This window comes from Scylla paramamosain, chromosome 16 (genome assembly GCF_035594125.1).
Source record: "Scylla paramamosain isolate STU-SP2022 chromosome 16, ASM3559412v1, whole genome shotgun sequence".
In the NCBI taxonomy this organism is placed as follows: Eukaryota; Metazoa; Arthropoda; class Malacostraca; order Decapoda; family Portunidae; genus Scylla; species Scylla paramamosain.
Genome location: NC_087166.1, coordinates 14052532 through 14073461, shown reverse-complemented (window position 1 = coordinate 14073461; position 20930 = coordinate 14052532). Strand labels below are relative to the sequence as shown.

The window sequence follows — 20930 nt, the reverse complement described above, 5'->3', positions numbered from 1 at the left end:
GGACGACGGGGGAGAGGGGAGGGACGGTCGGGAGCACTAACACTTTGGTGGAGGAACGTTGCAGGGAACGCCGCCCTGTTGTCGAGCGGAAGACGGGAGTACCGGTGCAGGGGGCGCCGCCCTGTTGTAGAGAAGCGAAATCAGGGCCAGTGGGGTCACGGCCGGGTGGCGGTGACCGTGCGTGGTGAGCCGGAGAGGTGTTGCTGCTGCTGTGGTGGTGATGGAGGCTGGGCAGCAGGTGTGGCAGGGGTGGCAGGTGACCAGGCAGCAGGTGGAGTTGGCGCGGTGGGTCACGGCAGCAGGAGAGGGAAGGACCTGGTGGCGGTGGTGAGGCGGCAGGTGAGCGTGGCCTCAGTGGCCTGGGTGGCTGGCGAGGCGTGGTGAGTCACAGCTGCGAGAGAGGGTGGCTGGTGACTGGCGAGGCAGCGGCGGTGACCACGGTTGCTGGGCTGGGTGACGGTGTGTGTGTGTCACGTGGCGGCTGGCCGGGCTGGGTGGCGTCGGTGGGTCACGGCTGGGCCAGGCTGGGTGGCGGTTTGGCCGTGGTGGTCCGTGTCAGGCGGGGGCTGACCTGGGCTAGGTACCTATAGCTGTGGCGACGCTATAGTGCTAAAGAACCTGGGACACAGCATTGGTGGAGCTGGCCACTACGGTCTAACTCCGAGTCACCATTTCTAGTGATCTAGGTGGAAGCCGCCAGGAATGTGAGAAGAGAAAACCGACAGGTAACCGTCAGCAGTTGCAAGTCCTTTAATCTCTTAACTCGCCAGAGATAGAGAAGAGAAAACCGACAGGTAACCGTCAGCAGTTGCAAGTCCTTTAATCTCTTAACTCTTTTTGTTCACCAGCTAAGGTTGTATTTATAGCCACTTGTTAGACTGGTTAAACTCTCTCTCCTTTATTTAACAAAAACATGAACATGTACACAAGAAATACTGAACATAAAAAAATTATTTACATAAAGATATGGACAAAGAGAGTGAATGTGTGTGTGTATGTCTGTGTGAAGAAAGGAGTAATATGATGTATAGAAAAGACGTGTAACGTATGTGTCGAAAAGCGTGCACAGAATGTGTATGTATAAAAAATGAGGAAGAAGAGATGAAAGACGAAAAATCTGTGCAGTAGAAAGAGAACGGGAGGCTGAAAACATATAAGAGAAAACGGAGTGCTTGGAGCGGTGACTTGTGTTTACATTACTGGTTCTGAGAAGCGCGTAAGTTTTAGTGTACCCTGAATATGAGAGAAAATGGGATGTTTCTATGGCTGACTAGATTATTTGCTACAGATGTGTGTGGGCGTGTGTACGGATGTATAGATACGTTTAGGCATGTATGAATGCTTGTGGGTGCGTGTGGCCTTAAGTGGACGTCCGTGGGCGTGCATTATCTTACGTAGGCGTGTGTGGAAGCATGTGTGGTTTTATGTGTGTGTGTGTGTGTGTGTATGGATATATGGGTAAGTATAGGCATGTATGAATGCCTGTGAATGCGTGCTGGTGTGTGGGCTTGCGTTGGCGTGTATCTCCTTGTGTGGGGCGCGTGTTGAAACATGTATGACTTCATGTGGGTGTGTGTATGGATGTACGAATACGTATGGGCGTGTATGAATGACTTCGACTACTGCATGTGGGCATGTATAGACGTATGTGGGCGTGTGCTGAAGCATGCATGGCTTTGTGTGGCGTGTGTGGGCAAATAAGGCCCAGATAAATTGAAAGGTGCAGCCTCGTTGACAGCCCACCATGAAAACATGACGTCATCGAGAGTCGAGACCCAGACCTTTATCATCTCCGTGTCTCTCATCGATATTTCCCTCATTTTTCAGAGTATTCCGGGCATTTTCCAGTAATTAGATAGACTACTACTACTACTACTACTACTACTACTACTACTACTACTACTACTACTACTACTACTACTACTATTACTACTACTACCAAGATCGAGAAGGTGTGGGAGAAAATTGCAGTTGACCAGATTGTGTCACACCGGAGGCTGGGAGAGACCTTCAGTGATGGTTGTCATGGCAACGCGAAACGCCAAGGACGACGTGATGAGGAACGCACCATCTCTAAAAACATTTGGAGATAATTTACATGAAAAAAAGGATCTTCAGCCCAGTGCCCGAGCAGAATCGAAACGTGTACGAGAAGCTGAAGAAAGAGAAAAAAATAGTGACCACAAAACAGAGGATGTGAAATATCAGGGGAGAAGAAATTACATCGTGACAATGTTGTCATGGATGCGTGGAGACAGCAGTTTTCTCAGCTGGACCACGTAAGGAAAAGGAGCTGAAAACCTTTTCAGGGAGCATCTGCGTGAGTCACCGCAGCGAGGCAGGAAGGCCATTGCAGCCAGGATCAAAGAATATATCCTTTAATCCTGATCGTGGCGAGGCGGTGCATGGTGTGTTGCTCATCACAAACTCTTGCAAAATTCGTGGAGTGTGTTGAAATGAGTATCGTAGACCAATTGTTGATTAATTTCTATCTCAAATCACGACCTTTATTCGGCTTTTGTTATACATCTCCTGCAGGTTCTCCGTATTATACAGATGTATCATTCGCTTCCATGCAAGAAAAGTAAAGAACTCTGATGATATTGATAGATACGTATTAATTGGAGACCTCATTGTTCGTTTTGGTAGAACCGTTAGAATAATTCCTTCTCATGCAGAGTTAGAATGACTTCTTCTCAGGCAGGGTTAGAATGATTTCTTCTCAGGCAGGGTTAGAACGATTCCTTCTGAGGCAGTGTTAGAATTACTCCTTCTCAGGCAGGGTTTGAATGATTCTTTCTCAGGCAGGATCACCAAGTAGTGCGTCATATATTGGCGCGGCGGTAAGGACCTGCCACTGGGGCGCTGCATAAGATCTACAAGACTGAGGTTAATGATATATGGGCAGACAGATGGCATTAGCAGACGACAGCGTCCTGTTTTGGAATAAAGGCGACGTAACCCTTTTCTCTTGGTGCCTCTCTTCCAGCACACAACAGTGACGTCTGTGAGAGAGAATGCTCAGTAATGTGTCTCGCATCGTGTTGTGTTTTGCTACACACCGCCGAGTGGAGGGTGCCATTTGCTGCTGTACAAGAAAAAATGCATTCTTGCCATATAAAGGATGGTTATATTATCACAGGTGATTTGAACGCACGCTTCTGAACAGCAGTAAAGGGGTTACTTAATCATGTAACGAAAGATTGCCTTACCCTGAGAGTTTTACCGACAATGATAAACAATATTTTGAAAGTATTGTTGGCCATATTGATATGGATGTTCGAGATGAGAGTAACGTGAATGAATCTGCTGACAGGCTATCCCATGAAATATATAAGTGTGCTATTAGTTGTAAAATTAGCGGAAGTCAGGTTACAGAAAACGAGAGGGAAAACTTGGGTAAATGGGAGAGATTGCTACAAGATAAAAGGTGACGGAAGAGTTTGGCAAGCTGTTAATTGGAAAAGTAATGTGAATGTGTCAGATCACGATAGTGAGAGGTCACTACTGATGAACATTTCAACATTCACTTTGAAAGAGTACTTAAACCAGCACAGACCCTTCACGATTATGATGTCAGCATACACGTTAGTATCCCTGTGTTAGACAACCGTCTCTGCCCCTGGAACAAGTCAAGGTTGTGATGTCAGCACACACGTTAGTATCCCTGTGTTAGACAACCCTCTCTGCCCCTGGAACAAGTCACGATTATGATGTCAGCACACGTGTCGGTATCCCAGTGTTAGATAACCCTCTCTGCCCCTGGAATAAGTCAATGTTCTGAGGCCAGACAAAGCTTGTGGGCCAGATGGGATGTCTCCTGGGTTATTCACAAGTTGTTCTAGCGACATATGAAAAAAAAATCAACATTGATAAGAGGAGGAAAACCCTTCAGAACTCGGCTAATCATCTCTGTGACTTAATGAAAATAATCGTAGTGTGTGTGTGTGTGTGTGTGTGTGTGTGTGTGTGTGTGTGAGAGAGAGAGAGAGAGAGAGAGAGAGAGAGAGAGAGAGAGAGAGAGAGAGAGAGAGAGAGAGAGAGAGAGAGCAAAACGTTTCTGAATACAGGCCAATGTGTAATCAAGGCATCCTTGTTCTGAAAACGCGAAACGACTGTATTCGACTCGCTGGTGATCGCCTCTCTCTCTCTCTCTCTCTCTCTCTCTCTCTCTCTCTCTCTCTCTCTCTGCAGCAGCGATGAAGAAGTTATGAAGTAAATCTTAATAACATCTTCAATGAACAAGTGAGTCATGCCGCCCGCCACACACCGGCAACAGTTATCAGTGCAGAGCAGCCATGCACCCCCAGCCACTGATCCCGGTCTCCCATCATTCACTTAGTCATTTCACCCTGCCAGGGAGCTTCCCCCAACGCCCCTCTCATCTCAGTAATGTCCGGATACAAGGCGTAGATGAGAGAACGGTGAGAGTGATAAGGAGATAATATTAGTACCTCCATTGTTGTGCTGTTAAGATACGCACCGAATGTGACGGATGGCGGCTGTAGGGGAGAGGGGTGAGAGCAAAAGGCTCGTGTCATGCTGATGGAATGAAAACGTTTGTTGTTGTGGGTGTTGTTGTTGTTGTTGTTGTTGTTGTTATTGTTGTTGTTGTTATTATTAGTGTTATTATTATTATTAGTGTTATTATTATTAGTAGTAGTAGTATTGTTGTTGTTATTTATTTATTTTTATTTGGCGTCACTCATATTTTCGGCATTCCTGTGGGCTGTGGACGGCATTGTTTTTTTGATAATTACCTCTTCACCTGGCGAACAATGGTGAGGCGAGGCAACCTTGGAGAGTAGTCTTGTGGCACCGTCCATTGCCAGTCCATTGCCCACCGCCGCCTGCAGGAGTGACTGCCGCCAGTCCACCCTCCCACCGCCGCCTACAGGAATGACCGCCGCCAGTCAACCCTCCCACCGCCGCCTGCAGGAGTGACCGCCGCCAGTCCACCCTTCCACTGCCACCTGCGGGAGCGACCGCCGCCGTTAGCTTCGCATTGCGTGTTTCCGCTCATCTGGACTCTGTTCAATCAGTACTTTACACCGGGAAAGGCGGCGTTATGTCTGCCACAAACCTGTGGCAATTTGACAGAAAGAACGTGTAAAGATATCGGAAACCTATTCATGTGATATTTTCATAACTGCTCTGAATTACTTTTGAACACTAATCTCTTTCTAACAAATATTTATACAATGGTTCTGCTGGATCCTACGAACGAAGCCAGCCCGCTGCTGGGGCCGTCGGGGGCCAAGAGAAGCAGTTCTGCTCTAACGAAGGTTCTGCCGCAGCGGCCGCCGCAGCCGCCGCCGCCTCGCACGGGACTCTGCCGCTGTCTGTCGTTTGTGACGGTGGAGCCTGCGCTGTTTCTGCTAGCGATGAGTTATTCCATTGAGCTAATCTTCAAGACCAACATGCTAGTGGACAAGACGTGTTCCATCCAGCTCCAGTATTCCCTCGATGTCTGCCGCAACTTGGACACTGGCAATTACAAAGCACAGCAAGCCTCCGTGCAGAGGCTCACCGCAAACTACAACATGTACTGCCAGATCCTTGAGCTACTGCCTGGTGCCCTGGTCATGCTGCTGCTGGGCACATGGAGCGACACGCGCAGCCGCCGCCTGCCGCTGCTGCTCCCTATAGTTGGCTCCACGCTCAAGTCCCTCGGGCTGTGCTGCAACGCCTACTGGTGGTCTCTGCAGCCTTTTTACGTCACGCTGGCCTACATTCCCTTTGGCCTCTCTGGGGGGATGATGGCAACCTTCATGGCCTCCTATGCCTACGTGAGCGAGGACTCTGGTGACTGGGGACGGACCACGCGCCTCTCCCTCGCAGGCATGGCACTGTTCGCGGCGCTCCCCTTTGGCAACGTTCTTGGAGCAGCACTTTTCTCCCATGGAGGATACGTCGCTGTATTCGGGATGGAATTCATAACAAACTTGCTTGCCTTTATTTATATTGTGATCAGGCTCAGGGAGGAAAGACCTAAACAGGTTAGCAGGATTACACAGGAAGGGAAGAGCACGACGCCGCTGAATCACCTACGACAATCACTGGCGGCAGTGGGGCGGCAGCGGCCAGCGGGCGGGAGGGCGCTCATCTTGGGCCACATCTGCTGCATCTTCCTCTACATGATAACCTTCGGTGAGCATGGCTGACACCCTTCACAGCTAATGTGTATGAGAGAGAGAGAGAGAGAGAGAGAGAGAGAGAGAGAGAGAGAGAGAGAGAGAGAGAGATCCATTACGACACACACACACACACACACACAGGGTTGAGGTGGTGTAAGTTATGACAATTCGTGTTTTCTTGCTTTCAGGAACCATAAATTTCATGGTGCTGTACACTCGAGCCAAGTTCAAGTGGGACTACAATCAGTTCACGCCCTGGATGATCTGCAACTCCTGTGCCAGCATATTAGGTAAGGAAAAGTGTGGCCACGTGTATGGGATGAGGCCTGCACTAAATAATGTATGTATGCATGTAGTAACTGTCTTGTTTATGCTTCCCTTCCTCCCACAGCCTCACTGTATAAGACTACTTTCTCTCACCCTTATTCTGTCCACCACTCTGATGCAAGAGTTAACCAGTATTCATATCATTCATCCCTTTTCTTGTAAAATATGGAACTCGCTGTCTGCTTCTGTACATATTTCCACCTTCCTTTAATTTTAAATCTTTCAAGAGAAGGGTTTCAAGACACCTATCCTCTAATTTTGGATGATCTTTCTTGACCTCTCTTTAGGGACTGGCACTCAGTGGGGCTTGTTTTCACACTTCTTGTTGCCCTTGGCCAGTGAAATAAGAATAGATAAAAAAAAATAAAAGATAAAAAAATAAAGAATAGATAAAAAAAAATTTTCTTTCATGAAATAAGAATAGATAAAAAAATTAGTGTAGCAGCAGATCTATGTATACATATCTGACTCACTGAACTGTGTGTGGGATGAACAGCGGCCTGTTTGCTGGTGCCACTGCTTAGCCTCCGCTGGCACATTGATGACACCATACTGGCCTTCAGCGGGGCAGCCTCCCATGTTTTCTCGGGATTGTTAATTGGGACAGCGAACCAGCAGTGGATCCTCTATTTAGGTGAGGTGCAGCTAATTTCACAATGGTAGTAATATATAATAGTAGTAGTAGTAGTAGTAGTAGTGGTAATAGTAGTCACTGGTAAACTCTGGAACTCCCTACCTGTTTCAATATTTTTCCCTTCTTATGACTTGGAATTCTTTCAAGAGGGAAATCTCAAGACACCTCTAGTTTTAGTTAATCCCTTTGGCTCTTTTTTTGGGGAGTGGTACCTCAGTGGATATATTTCTTTTAACAAATTTTGTTGCCCTTGGCCAGTGCCCCTCTTAATAAAGAAAAGTAGTGGTGGTGTTAGTACCATGTAATGTCAGTAACAGAAGGAGAAAGTGAAGGAAGAGGAGAAAAAGAGGCATTGGTTTATCAGTGCTGTTATATTTATCTCTACCAACGTCAAGCTCATCCTGTTTCCCTATAATCTTGCAGGCACTCAACAAGCCTGCAAGGGCAGAATAAGATTCATTTCCTTTTCACCTGTGTGGCAGCAGCAGTGGCCCTCTCAGCAGGGGGAGGCATCACCATCTCCTGTTCCCGTGGCGCTCTTTCCAAGCTGGTGGCACCAGACGAACTGGGAGCTGTGTTCTCTGTAGTGGGCATTTTAGAATCCCTGGCACCCATCATCAGTTCTCTGGTCTACACCCCCATCTATAATATGACCCTGAATGTGTTCTCTGGCACTGTGTTCCTCATCAGTGCCGCCCTCACTCTGGTCATCTGCTGCATCTACACGTGAGATTATGGAACAGTCTTGTTGAATCTGAGCTCTGTGAAATATATATATCTGTCAGTGTGCACTACCTTTGTTAAAGCTGATGCACTTCATAAGAAAAAAAAAATGTTGCAGTTAAAAGAAAGAAATAAGAAAGGGTAGAGAGAGTAGTTGTCAAGAACACAGGCTTTAGAGACAAAACACAAAAAGCAAATGATCAAAATTGCTGTTATCCTATGAATATAAGGTAAGGAGGAAGAAAGATTCCTTGAAGAGCTTGTACAGACATGCTTTGGTGTACTTATGTTTTTCAAAGTCTTTACTGACTTGTGATCTGAAACAGTATGACAATTTAATAAAAGTATTGAAGATACACACAAACTACTGAGTAGAACAGGTGCAATGTTACAACAGATACTAAAACAAACACAGTATATGTAGTAAACATCCCCGGTGACCTGAGTATACTTACAGATGGCTGGCGACTGCTTTCCCTTTTCCACCCAGCACTGGCTCTAAAGAGGAAGAAGGCTGAGGATACATCTGTGCACCCTCTACAGCATACTTGGAATGGGACTTTGTAAATAAATTGGGTCTTTATGGTTTATGTAATTAGTGTGACTGCTTTAGAATACTTGCTTTCAGGATGTGTCATGTTACATTATAATCTGTTGGTCACCTCTTCCAGATAGTGGACATGAGTGTGGCAGATGAGAAGGGGGCATGAGCACACCCTCCATTGGCATGGGAAGGCAGCATTGAGGTGTGTGCCCGGAACGGCATTGTCAATTTATTCTGGGAAGATTTACTGAAAAATAGCTGCATGCATTTTGTCTTTACTCAATTTTTTCAGAGTCTGTAATAGGAAGTTAGCAGAAGTTTTATTTTTAGGTATTTCACTTTTAATCAAAAGTTATTTTTTTTTTTGGAGGATCTATAAGAAAAATGAATAGGGAAGATGTCAAACTTACTGTATTATGATTTAATTAGCTTGCAAGTGGGTTTTTGAGGCTGTGTGGCATAGATGTTGAGAAAATATACTCACTCAATTGTGATTCAAGAAAAATATATGAAATAAAACACTCAAATAGAAGGAATGGAGAGATTCAACAAATACACCACACTATCATTATGAACACTAATAACTTAATTATGTAAGTCATACAGGAATAAATTGTAAAAAAAGGGGCTGCAAGAAATTTATGGTTCTTAGAGACAGTCATAGTTTCTACCCCACTTAAGCTTATCTGTCACACCATCTCATTCTTCTCCATTTCCACCACAAATGTATTATAACTCTCCACTGTGAGATAGACTGATGCAGCTATGTGAGTTTGAGGTGAATGACAAAACTAGTATTAGAATATACTTTAAGGCACATTTCTATACCTTCCTCTTAAAATAAAAATTATAGTTATATAAATTGGAAAGATGAATAATAAAACTGGTATTTCTATACCTTCCTCCAAGAACAGAAATTATAGTTACATAAATTGGAGAGATGAATAGGAAACTAGTATTAAAATATACTGTAAGGCACATTTCTATAACTTCTTAAAGAAAAAAAAAAAAAAAAAAAAAAATATATATATATATATATATATATATATATATATATATATATATATATATATATATATATATATATATATATATATATATATATATATATATACCGAGCTCAGAAATAAAAGCAGAATATGTGTCCATTCCATTCACCCACACCTAAAAATTAAGAGTATAACTAAAATAAAATCATTACAATGGTATTCCTTTAAGAGTAATCTGCATCAAGGCTTGCTGGCACTTAGCATTTCCCTCAGCGTGCTTCTGCTCCCTATGTTTTCTCTTTCCTCATGAATCTTGGAAATCTGGTTTATGATGGCATTCTGCCTGGCAGTGTCTTGGTGCATCACTGCTGCATCACACAACTGCATCACCTAAGGAAAGAGAAGGTGCATCACACACCACACACACACCCTCAAAACTTATAACACACTTGGTCTAGTCTACTTTCAACTATTCTATTTGTATGTCAATCTACATATGTAATACTATGTTGCTACCTAATTCTCTGACTAAAAAAATCTTCCTTGGGATTCTTTGCACTGGTACTCGTACAACTGACACTATCATCATCATCATCCTCATCATCATTCTGAAAGACTCAAATACTCATACTTTTCATGTTCTTAGCCTACAGCATTGGTAGGCAATTTTTTTTTTTTAAACAAATATTTACAAAAAGGCTTAAAATTCCATGCTGAATATGGAATTATTTAAGAAGCCTATGATAGTATTATTTACAGGGAATAACACTATACATAGTTAACATTACGATAATAATACAGAATGATGAAATATATTAATGCAAGACTAAAAATCAAAGTGCCAGTGGGGACAGGTGTGTGCTACACCACCTGTGGGCTGCCAGCTTCACCTGGTGTGTGGACATGTCCTGTACTTGGGGAGTGGCCACCATGAACATGTTCCACAGCTGCAAAGTCCTGGCTGTGCAGGTGTGCTGGTGTTGGCTAGAGCAAGATCGAGGCACCTTCACTAGCTCGTCGCTACTGGCTGCAGCTCTGGTGCACCTCTGCACTGTGTGTGGCAGCAGCCTCAGTGGGTCAAGGTGGGGGACCCTCTGCACCTGAGTTTTGTGGCACACCACAAGTGCCGACACGTCCCAGCAGTGCTCCAGTGTTGTTACTGGTGCTGGGTGCTGTTGGTCCTCATTGGTGGCCACCAAGCACAGGGCTCGCCACTGCATAGCATCCAGTCTTTGCATGTGGGTGGTGGCACTCGACATCCAGGACAGGGCACTGTACTCCATACATGGGTGTATCTGTGCCCTGTATAGCGTGAGGATGCCCCTTGGGTCGAGGGTGTTCGCCATCCTGCACAGGGCAGAGACTCAGAGAGAGGTCTGGCAGGCAACAACAGCGATGTGATGATTGAAGCATAGGCTGAAGTCCACAGACACGCCCAGGATCTTGATGTAATCCTGGAGTGGCAGGGTCTTGCCTCCAAAACACAGCTGTCCTGAGACTGCGTGTGAGGCACCTGGGGACCACGAGATGACCATCACCTGCGTCTTCTCAGGAGCAAAGTTAACCTGCCACATCTTTCCCCACTGCTCCACCAATCCAAGCTGCCTGTTCAGCTCAGTGATGGCACACTGACTGTGCAGGCGGCAGTAGGAGCAGGAGAGCGTGCAGTCATCGGTGTATGCTGCCACAGATGACAGCTGCCGGAGGAGGTCATCAATGTATATGTTCCATAGGACTGGGCCCAAGATGGAGCCTTGTGGAACTGAGGCCTAGATAGGTGAAGGCCCTGATGACTGCCTGTTGACTACTACCTGAAGGGTCCTGCCCTGGAGGTAATCTTCAAGCAGCATTAGCAGGTCACCTTGGACACTCTTGGCACAAAGCTTTTCAATGAGACTCACATACCAGACCCTGTTGAAAGCCCCAGCAATGTCCAGGGCCACCACAAGGGTGTCCAGGCCTTCTTCCAGGGCATCTTACCAGTCCTTGGAGAGGATGAGGAGGAGGTCTGCTGTGGATCGGCCAGGCCTGAAGCCAAACTGCCTATCTGAGAGGAGGTGGTTCTCACTCAGGTGTTGGCAGATGACAGCAGACACTATTTGCTCCAGCAACTTGCTCACCACTGAGAGCATGGAGATGGGTCTGTAGTTGCTGGGCTCAGACCTTGAGCTTTTCTTGTGGACTGGGACCACACGCACTTCCTTCCATACTGAGGGCCACTTCTCCCTCAGGCAAGATGTGAAGACGGTGGTGAGAGGAGCTGACAGCTCTCTAGCACAGTGCTTGAGGAGCCATGGGCTGACGTCATCTGGGTCTGCGGTTTTACCCACATCCACTGCACCAAGTAGCCGCTCAACCTGCTCTGCCATCACCAAGACAGTGGTGCAGTGCAGTTAGTTTCTGGGGGCAGCTTGTGCTACAGGTTGTGCCAGGTCATCAACCTTTATCTTGTTGGCAAAAAGCTCAGTGAAGAGTGTGGCCTTGTCTGCATTGCTCATGGCAGAGGATCCATCAGGTCTGGTGAGTGGAGGAAGAGTCTCACAATGACATGCTACTTGCTGCTCCTTTGCCAGATTCCACCAGGTCTTGTTGCCAACACCTGGGCCACTGAGTTTTTGCCTTCTGTCCTCCCTTAGCTAATTCCTTGCCCATCCGTAGATGGACGATGGATATCATCATCTTACATGCCTCTCGGTGCAGCATCTTGTTCCTGCATGACGGAACAAGTCTTGTACCTCATCCAGGCAGCATGCTTGGCATCGACAAATGCTCTGCAGTGAAAACCAAACCGGGCGGGATCACCAGGCCTGGAGAGATATACTTGGCTGGACACGTGCTGCTGTTGGAGGGCAAGGAGCCTGGTGGTGAGGGTGCATGCCTTGGTTTCAGCATCTCCCATTAGAAGGGCCTCCCAGTCTAACTCTTTTATAATAGGCTTAGATGGTTGTTCCCCTTCTATTTTATGAAGACTCGGATAATTGGATGCCACTCATAATGGTGCAGGCAGATTTTCAGACACCTTTACAGAAGTTCATGCTGCCTTCAAGAGCTCTCTGATGCAATTGATGTCAGAGGCAGGCTTGATAGGAAGCATGTGGGCATTCTTCAGCCATCTGGTGATGTTTGAAGGTGTGCCACCTTCTGGCATGACTTGAACTCAGCTCATTGAGACTACCATGCCCGAATGATGATTGCTCAGCTACCATGAGTGTTGGGCTTGTTTGCCTGAAGGTGGCTCACTGGACTGCTTCCTCTACACTCCTTCACAACTGCATAAACCAGAATGAAGGGTGTAGATGGCTACAAGAATTTTGGTACACATCACACCAAGCGAGGACAATATCTGGCATGACCATATAGGGGGAGCAGGAGATATCCCTAAGGTTACAGTAATAGGAATGGAAAAGTTGTTGACAATGCTGGGATATTTTCTGCTCTGCTGTGATTATGCCAGACGCTACCCTCACTTTGTTGTGACGTGTACCAAAATTCTCGGAGCCAAATGTACAATGCCACGAAATTTTGCTTCACTTCATTTCTGATGTCATTACCTACTGTTCTATTTGTTGCTGATTGATCTCATAACGTAATTTCCAGTCGGCTATTGAGCTTTTTAAGACTGCTACCAAGTAGGTTAGGTTATTATTATTTTTTATCATTTGCCTGCTAAGCTTGCCTTACCAATCAGTTACTTGATGGCTAGAGGCCAATTACAATTCCCCTTCTGTCAACAATATATTAATATTGTTTTACAAGGTCTAACTTTGCTATGTAGGGCCTTGTTTTGGATTTATGTGGCTAGCTGTGCTATGCCTAAGCTCCTGGGGTGTAGTAAGGTGGTTCACAAGACTATTCCCTTCCACTAGGGTTAAGAGTGTGAATGATATGTGTGCAAGTGTGTGGTGTTTTGTCTGGTCCACCCCATGCCAGCCTGGTACATAGATAGATAAAGTGCCTCCTGCCACATATACCAGAAAATTACCTGCACAAAATACTCATAGGCACCCCACTGGAAGCCACATGCTGATACAAGACCCTGAATCATCACCACCAGCAGCTGTATCTTCCCCTCTCTATCTCTTGCTTTGTCCCGCATCCTGCCAAGAGAGAGCATTATTTAAGTATGATATGATGGTAAATAAGATGAATACAAACTTTTCTTGAACAGAAGTGGCCTGATGGTGCAAGGCTCAACAAATGAACTCCACTTTACTTACTGGATCAGTACCTTGTTCTCTTCTCCTACTTGCATGAATTTGTCTTGCAATGCCTCCCATTTTGGCCTTATTTTCTTGAGGATGGATGAGTACTTAGTGTGGAGGTGAAGGATCTCCTTGTTCAAGTTTGCCATTTGTTCCTCTACAATGGCAAGCTCTTTGTATGAATGCAGGCTGCTGCTGCAGTGAGCCAAGAGCACCCTGCTGACCAGACTAATATAAGCACCAAGAATATTGCATCCCCCAAAAAAATTACATTCCTTGAATAGTAAGTTACAGGTTAAATGTTAATTTTTCAGAATGATTAATCTTTGCTACCTTGAATTTCGAGCATGTAATATCTAATGATTACACAAGGGTGATAAACTGAGGGCTACAGTGGTACCTAATTATTGTAGTGATATAAAGTCTTGCTGGGGTTACATTAAAAAGTACTTAGCCATGATACTGGAAAAAAAAACAGATTAATGATAATATAAGACTAGTAGCCATTGTAATGAAAGTAGTGAGAGCCATTTAAATGTGGTAAAATCAGATTAAAGATTACAACTGTGCTAAAATTATTATTGATGGGGCATAAACCTAACTGAATGGCTACAAGTGGGATAAACTCTTCAAAAATAAACATTATATTGACCTGTGTCATACTGAAAACATTCATTATATATTTGAGTGACAGAACCATCAAGACTGAACAAACATCACTCAGGCCTTGGAAGTCATCTTGGTCTAACTGGTAACATGTCAGAGTCATGTTTACTGAATATGTCCTGACAGGAGGTCAATCCTTACCAACAGACTCTTATGACCACTTTATCCCACCTTTAGGAAATGGTTCCACTTAAATTTATAATGTGCATGTGTAACATGATAAATGAAGCAAAAGCATGAAATAAATATCTCAGCACCACAGTGACCAGTGCAAATGACGGCAGCAGACAGGCAGGCACCTCACCCTCTTTCTGTTAAATTATCCATTGTTTCATCCACATCCACCTTTTGTAGGCCATTCTGAACTGCCTCTTGCAACTAAAAGAGAGGGACTTTGATTATCATTCATCTTCATTCTGGTTATAGGATAAATTAAAATCATGAAGCTGCATATATCTCCATTAGTCTGATTTCTGAAGACACTGTGTACACATGAACATTACAGCAGAATCTCAGCATCTTGGATTTTCTTATATTAGAAACTTAAATATATAATTGTTGGACTATTACTGCAATATTATGAACTTCAGAAATAAAGTTGGTCTTAATAAGATGAAAAAAATAACCAACTGATATGATAATGAATTTTTACTCTAAACATATATCATATTTCAGTGCCTGGATGTTGAAAGCTGCAGTTTGCAGTGCATCTTTAACTATTCTGTGGTTGATGAGAGCAGTCTGCCGGTCATCAATGTCTATGTGGAGCTGGCCCTCCTGGCTGTCAGGGGATGGGCCCTGACCATCTCCTGCATCCCCTGGTGGACACTGCCGCTCCTTCCTGGCTGTGGGGTAAGGAATAGTGTTAGGACAACAGCTGCTATACTCTATAGAATATTATTTAGTTTCAACCAGAGAATACAGCAGACAAAAGTCACTTAATGGTTAAAACTACAAAATATATTCTGAAGATGAATCAGACAAGTTATGGATGCAGACCATGTATCAGAGCAGCCAGGACCTGCTCCTTCTGACTGGCTAGTGTACACATGAGCTCCAGCTGTGGGACAAGCCTCTGTTTCTCCCGAGCAACGACGCGCTGCAAGGCTGACTCCAGACGCTCTTCCATCTTTACTTTGGCCTCTGTCTTCACTTCACTATCCTTGCTGCATGAGTAAGGGAATTCATTATAGGTTTTATCATTCAGGAGCTGCCATGTGTTGATTCAGGAGCTGCTATAGAAAAAGGAAGAGGAGGAGGAGCTGCCTTGTCTGGATTCAGGAGCTGCTATAGGAAAAGAAGAAAGAGGAGAATGAGATTACAGATTGGAAGAGGAGGAGGAGCTGCCCTAGCAAATCTTGACAAAATAGATTCTAAGGCTATTTTATGACCACTTATACTGAGTTTTTCATTACAATAATGTATTGCAGTGACTCTGCATGCATGAAATGCTGTGTCAAATGTGTGCTTGCATCTTCCTAAATCTAACCAGAGATGAGCAGATATAAAAATTTAACAGAATGAATGTTTTTATCATGATGGTACCAAACTTAATCAAACATGGCTCTCAGATAAAAAATTATGTTATTTCAAATGATCCATAAAACAGTGCCAAATATCAGACTCAAAACAGATCAATTATTCTCTCTCTCTCTCTCTCTCTCTCTCTCTCTCTCTCTCTCTCTCTCTCTCTCTCTCTCTCTCTCTCTCTCTCTCACCCAATCTTTGCTGGAGAAAGAATTCTTCATTAACACCTTAGGTATTATTTTTGGTTTACACTACCATACTCTACAACATTGGGAACTTGATTTTTGCATACCTTACTAGATTCTAAGAAACTTTATCTCTGAGTTTCTGTGGGAAATCCATTATTTTCAAAATTGACATGGACACTTTCCCCAAGAAAATTCCATAGACCTGATCCTATAGGATGGTTTAGGTTAGATTAGGGTTAATCTGGATATCACGTCCATGTTACCTACAAGCACAAATCTCATATGTCGTGGAGAATGGTTTGGTGACCTTGCCATAAATGTAAAAAAATCGGGGGGCACACGTCTAGTATGGTTATAATAGCACTTGTGAGTGTGGAGAAATTCGATATTTTCTAAGCACTCGTGAGTGTGGAGAAATTTGATATTTTCTAAGTTCAGTGAGCTCTGCACCAGTCAAGAATAAACATTGGAATTATTTTCTTTTGTCTATAACTGAGATTTGTGGGTAGCGGCACATTAGGATTTCATGGTATCTATACAGCTGATCCCTCCAATCGCCAGCTGCCACTCGTGAGGCCATTCTTGAGGCTGCCAATTATGACTTTCCACGGTAGATTCAGTTACACTTTTCATTTGTTTTAGAGAAGTGTCAGGCATTCTGATAGAGGCTCACTGTTATTTGTTAATTTGGCTACCCAGTGGAGGGAAGTAAAGCTAACAGTGCCACTGTTCAGCAAGAAAAGAAGTCACTAAGTGAGATATTTAGCAAGAGCAATGGTTAAGATGTGATATACAGACAAAAGGCAGAGGTTCCATGTGTTTGTGAAGGAAGCCGCTAAACTGTACCCACCTCCATCACCCTGAGAATCTCCATACCACACCAGTAAGGCATAACAGTATAATTTTTGAGGTCCCTCATTAGGTTAAGTTATGCTAGGATAGGTTAGATTAGGTTAAGTTACACTAGGTTAGGTCTGACTAGGTTAGGTTAACATCCTAGTGGGGGAGGGGGGTCCAAGGGAGGTACAGCCCCACCAGCTAGGTTAGGTTATGCTAGGTTAGATTAACATCCAAGCAGGAGGGGTCTAGGGCCTAGGATAGAATAGGGAAATTCAAAATATTAAGGTAAATTCATCTTTATTGGATCACGTCTGGACAAACTTCAATAAACCAGTCTCTTCTGGAATTTTCCACTTTCCTATCAGTGACCACCTTCCAGTGTTTATCAATATTCCAGTCTCTGATAAAGTGTGCAATATTCACCACAAAGTTGATTTTAGGCTACAAAATAGAGTAAATCGGTTGAAATTCACACAGACCCTATCAAATACAGACTGGAATCTCTACCTCACTAGCAGTGACACAAACACAAACTGCGACATATTTCAGGATAAATTATATAAAATATACTATTCCTGCTTCCCCAAAATAACCAAAACTATCACATCCAAAAGACTAAGTAAGCCTTGGTTAACACAGGGGTTAATAAATTCAACAAAACATAAATATCAGCTGTACAAACTATACAAACTAGGGTCAATTACAATGGACCACTACAAACATTACAGAAATTATCTAAATAACTTAATAAAACGCAAAAAATCTGAATATTACCTACAAAGGTTTGAAAATTTTAGACTCAACACAAAAAAGTTTGGGAACTAATTACCGAAATAGAAAACATTAATAATAATAACAAGACGGTCTCCCACACACTACACTATAATGACACAGTCCTACACACTCCACATGAAATTTCAAATGCATTCAACACCTATTTTTCACAAATTGTACCTCAACTTAGCTCCCAGCTTCCTAGAGCTCAAAACTCACACATTTCTTATCTCAGAGGTAATTTCCTAAATTCCATGAATATTCCCATAGTGACAGGAAATGACATAGTAAAAGCTATTTCTGCCTTAAAAAATAAAAAATGCCCTACGGATGAAATACCTGTGAAAATAACCAAAGAGAACAAAAATCTTCTAGCAGAGCCACTCTCTAAATTATTCAATGATTCAATAAAAGATGGAGTTTTCCCTAATAGATTCAAGCTGGCAAAAATTATCCCTATCCATAAATCGGGAAGTAAAACTAATATCTCAAACTACCGACCAATCTCTATTTTACCAGTGTTCTCTAAAATATTTGAAATCATTATGAAGAACTTCCTCATGAACTATCTCAATTCACAAAAATTCTTAAATAATAGGCAATTTGGTTTCCGCCCCGGACTAAATACTTTTGACGCTATAAATGTGTTTACCTCTGACCTACACGATGCCTTGAATAAACATAAGTCTATAATATCCATTTTCATTGATTTCAGCAAAGCTTTTGACACAGTTGACCCAAACATTCTAATAGACAAATTACGTCACTATGGTATTCGCGGTTGTGTGGAAAATTGGTTCAAATCATATTTAACTGGCCGATCTCATTTTACATCCTACAATAACTCTAAATCAACCATCAAACCTATACATCTTGGCGTGCCACAAGGTAGCATCTTAGGCCCTATTCTTTTCCTGATATATATCAACGATATCAGCAATGCCTCTACTGCTTTCAACACTATACAGTTTGCTGATGACTCCACCTTGTACATGATTGGTGATAATCCCACTGACCTAATCTACAGAGCCAACCTAGAATTATCTGCCTTTTCTGAATGGTGTTTTGCAAATCGCCTAACAATTAACACAGCTAAAACTTTCTACATGTTATTTACAAATACCACCACCAAATACCAACCCTTACCTAGACTTACCATATTAGATAAAGATATCACGCAAGTTTCTAAGACAAAATTTCTTGGAGTCACATTTGACAATAATCTTACCTTTAAATATCACATATCAAACCTTTGCCTAAAATTATCTAGATCAATAGCTCTATTGCTGAAAATAAAAAACTTTGTTCCAGTGGAAATTATGAAAATCATGTATTATGCCCATATATACCCACACTTAACCTACTGTAATCCAATTTGGTCCACTACCTACCCATGTCATCTACAAAATCTAAACATCCTCCACAAGAAAATTATTATAATCATGACAAATAGTGACTTCCTCCAACACACACCTCCACTCTTTAAATCTATGAAAATCCTTCAACTCTCTGACTTATCAAACTTCTCTATTGCATCATACATGTTCAAATTGATAAATTCCAACAACAACAATACCCTGACCCTAACTCATAACCACTCCACACGCTACAGGCATTCTCTACAGATTCCCCATCATACCTTAACTCTCTACCAACACTCTCTAATGTATAAAGGTCCCAAAATATGGAATAGCACCCTGTCACACATAAAAAATTCATTAAGCGTAAATATCTTTAAGAGAAAACTAAAAGAATATTTATTGTCTCAATACTGACACATCTTGTACTTCAATCAATTTTTATCAATATCAATTATTTTGTTTCTTGGTATTGTAACCAAATAGTTCATATCCTCTGTAACTAAAATAGTTTATAACCTCTAGTATATATACATATTTATTTCTGTTTGTTTAATTATTCTCAAAACTAATATTTGCTTGTTTATAATCAGATTCCACTTCAATTTTCTCTATTTCTCATGTATAATTATGATTTTTCTCCTTTCCTTCCTGTTCTTGCAAAGCCATTTATCCCTAAATCTTTTGTTATTGCTATTAATTTTTTTTTTTTTTACATTTTCTTCAATTAGATTTTTAGTTTAGTGTTGTTTTACATTTCAGTATTAAGTAGATATTAAGTGTGCCCAAAAAGCTTGTGCTTCATAATGGGCTGTTTGTCTTTCAATTAATTGTACCTTAAGCTTATATATGTATTACAGACAAACATAATAAAGTGTTTAAAGTGTTTAAAGTGTTTAGATTTTTAACGTCCTTATTTCACTTATTTTTCATCACCCCAAAAAACCCCTGATTCCCCACAGGCTCCCAAGCTTGTTAGGGGGGGTTGGGGCGGAATGGGGGACGCGGGCTTACCAAGAAATACCCAGATTAGTATCCCTGAGGGAGGGGGGTCGAGGAAGGCGCAAACCCCCGGCTAGACTAGGTTTGGTTAGGTTAAATTAGTATTCCTGGAGGGAGCGCAGGGCAGCGCAGTTCCCCCAGCTAGATTAGGGCGGATAGGGGAATTATGGTGGAAATCTAAAAATTTACCTCACCCTAACCTAACCCTCAGAAGAAAACACTCATGTCATTTCAACATTATTCATGAAACAGCGCCAAATACAAGATTTAATACATCAACATATAATTCTTGCTCTCTACGTCAAATAATTCCAAACCTCACCTCATCTTTGCTGGGAGAGACGTAAGTCAGCAGACAAGATTATCGCCTCGTATGCAGTTCCCAGCTACTAATCAAATGCAGTAAAGTACAGATGAAGAGTTGCTCGATCTCAGTGGACGTGTGTTAACTGGCGCGGTCTTTTAACTTGAATCTGGGAGTAAACAAAGTTAACATTGGGATAGACTGTCTCAGTTCTCCGTAAGGTTCGTGATTTTAGTTCTCAAATAATATATAATATACACTTTGAACATCAAAATATATATTTATTTCAGTATAAAAATTAATACAATTAAGGTTTTAGGATATCTCGTGTACCTGGAACAAAAAGATATAGGAACTGAGACGAGATGGAGAAATGGGAGAATCGGTGACGCACCTCCGTGTCTAGCTCGCTTCACGAGATTTACCGCCTCTGACCAGTGACAAAGAAAAAAAAATATATATTATTCCATCCTTGGACCCGAGACAATCACTGCCATTCTGCATCGTCTGTACAGAGTCCCACATGCGCCCTATCACAGCTACCTCTTAATTTTTTTTTTCTGTCTTTCGCACATGGTCTTCGCGGTCATATGCAATAATAGAAGTTACATTACCACACACAATAACTTTACATCATTATAACCACATACAAATAACCAATAACTTACAAACGGACGTCATGGATACACATCATATTATTACTCTTTACATCTTT

At 42.8% G+C, this 20930-nt stretch overlaps 2 protein-coding genes across 4 annotated transcripts; one reads left to right on the top strand and one right to left on the bottom strand.

Moving 5' to 3' along the window:
- Positions 1-4150: 4150 nt before the first annotated feature.
- Positions 4151-9249, top strand: LOC135108090 (proton-coupled folate transporter-like). Of its 2 annotated transcripts, none has more exons than XR_010272143.1 (6): positions 4151-6150; positions 6326-6427; positions 6961-7098; positions 7522-7824; positions 8279-8384; positions 8493-8546. XR_010272143.1 is itself a non-coding variant. In XM_064018725.1 (6 exons), exons 1-5 carry the CDS (start codon positions 5202-5204, stop codon positions 8337-8339), a joined length of 1491 nt encoding a protein of 496 aa, XP_063874795.1. In that variant the 5' UTR covers positions 4165-5201; the 3' UTR covers positions 8340-8384; positions 8493-9249. The 2 variants fall into 2 exon arrangements, 1 of the variants encoding a protein (XP_063874795.1); XM_064018725.1 differs by having other exon boundaries at positions 4165-6150; positions 7584-7824; positions 8493-9249.
- Positions 9250-9461: 212 nt separating this feature from the next.
- On the bottom strand, positions 9462-20642 carry LOC135108093 (uncharacterized). 2 transcript variants are annotated; one of them, XM_064018730.1, is made up of 8 exons: positions 20549-20642; positions 20234-20384; positions 15222-15388; positions 14901-15067; positions 14527-14600; positions 13572-13772; positions 13337-13451; positions 9462-9744 (listed from the first exon to the last, which is right to left on the bottom strand). In XM_064018730.1, exons 2-8 carry the CDS (start codon positions 20236-20238, stop codon positions 9595-9597), a joined length of 879 nt encoding a protein of 292 aa, XP_063874800.1. In that variant the 5' UTR covers positions 20239-20384; positions 20549-20642; the 3' UTR covers positions 9462-9594. The 2 variants fall into 2 exon arrangements, with proteins under 2 accessions (XP_063874800.1, XP_063874799.1); XM_064018729.1 differs by lacking the exon at positions 20549-20642 and having other exon boundaries at positions 20234-20421.
- Between the last annotated feature and the right edge of the window lie 288 nt (positions 20643-20930).

What these genes read in the sequence shown, in the direction of transcription:
- LOC135108090 (XM_064018725.1), top strand. Translation starts at nt 5,202, where the DNA reads ATGGTTCTGCTGGATCCTACGAACGAAGCCAGCCCGCTGCTGGGGCCG. An exon ending in CTCCTGTGCCAGCATATTAG is followed by an intron (nt 6,428 to 6,960) that starts GTAAGGAAAAGT and finishes TGGGATGAACAG; the next exon opens with CGGCCTGTTTGCTGGTGCCA. An exon ending in GTCATCTGCTGCATCTACAC is followed by an intron (nt 7,825 to 8,278) that starts GTGAGATTATGG and finishes GTATACTTACAG; the next exon opens with ATGGCTGGCGACTGCTTTCC.
- LOC135108093 (XM_064018730.1), bottom strand. An exon ending in CTGCAGCTTTCAACATCCAG is followed by an intron (nt 14,601 to 14,900) that starts GCACTGAAATAT and finishes CCTCTCTTTTAG; the next exon opens with TTGCAAGAGGCAGTTCAGAA. An exon ending in GATAATTTAACAGAAAGAGG is followed by an intron (nt 13,773 to 14,526) that starts GTGAGGTGCCTG and finishes TCTGGTCAGCAG; the next exon opens with GGTGCTCTTGGCTCACTGCA.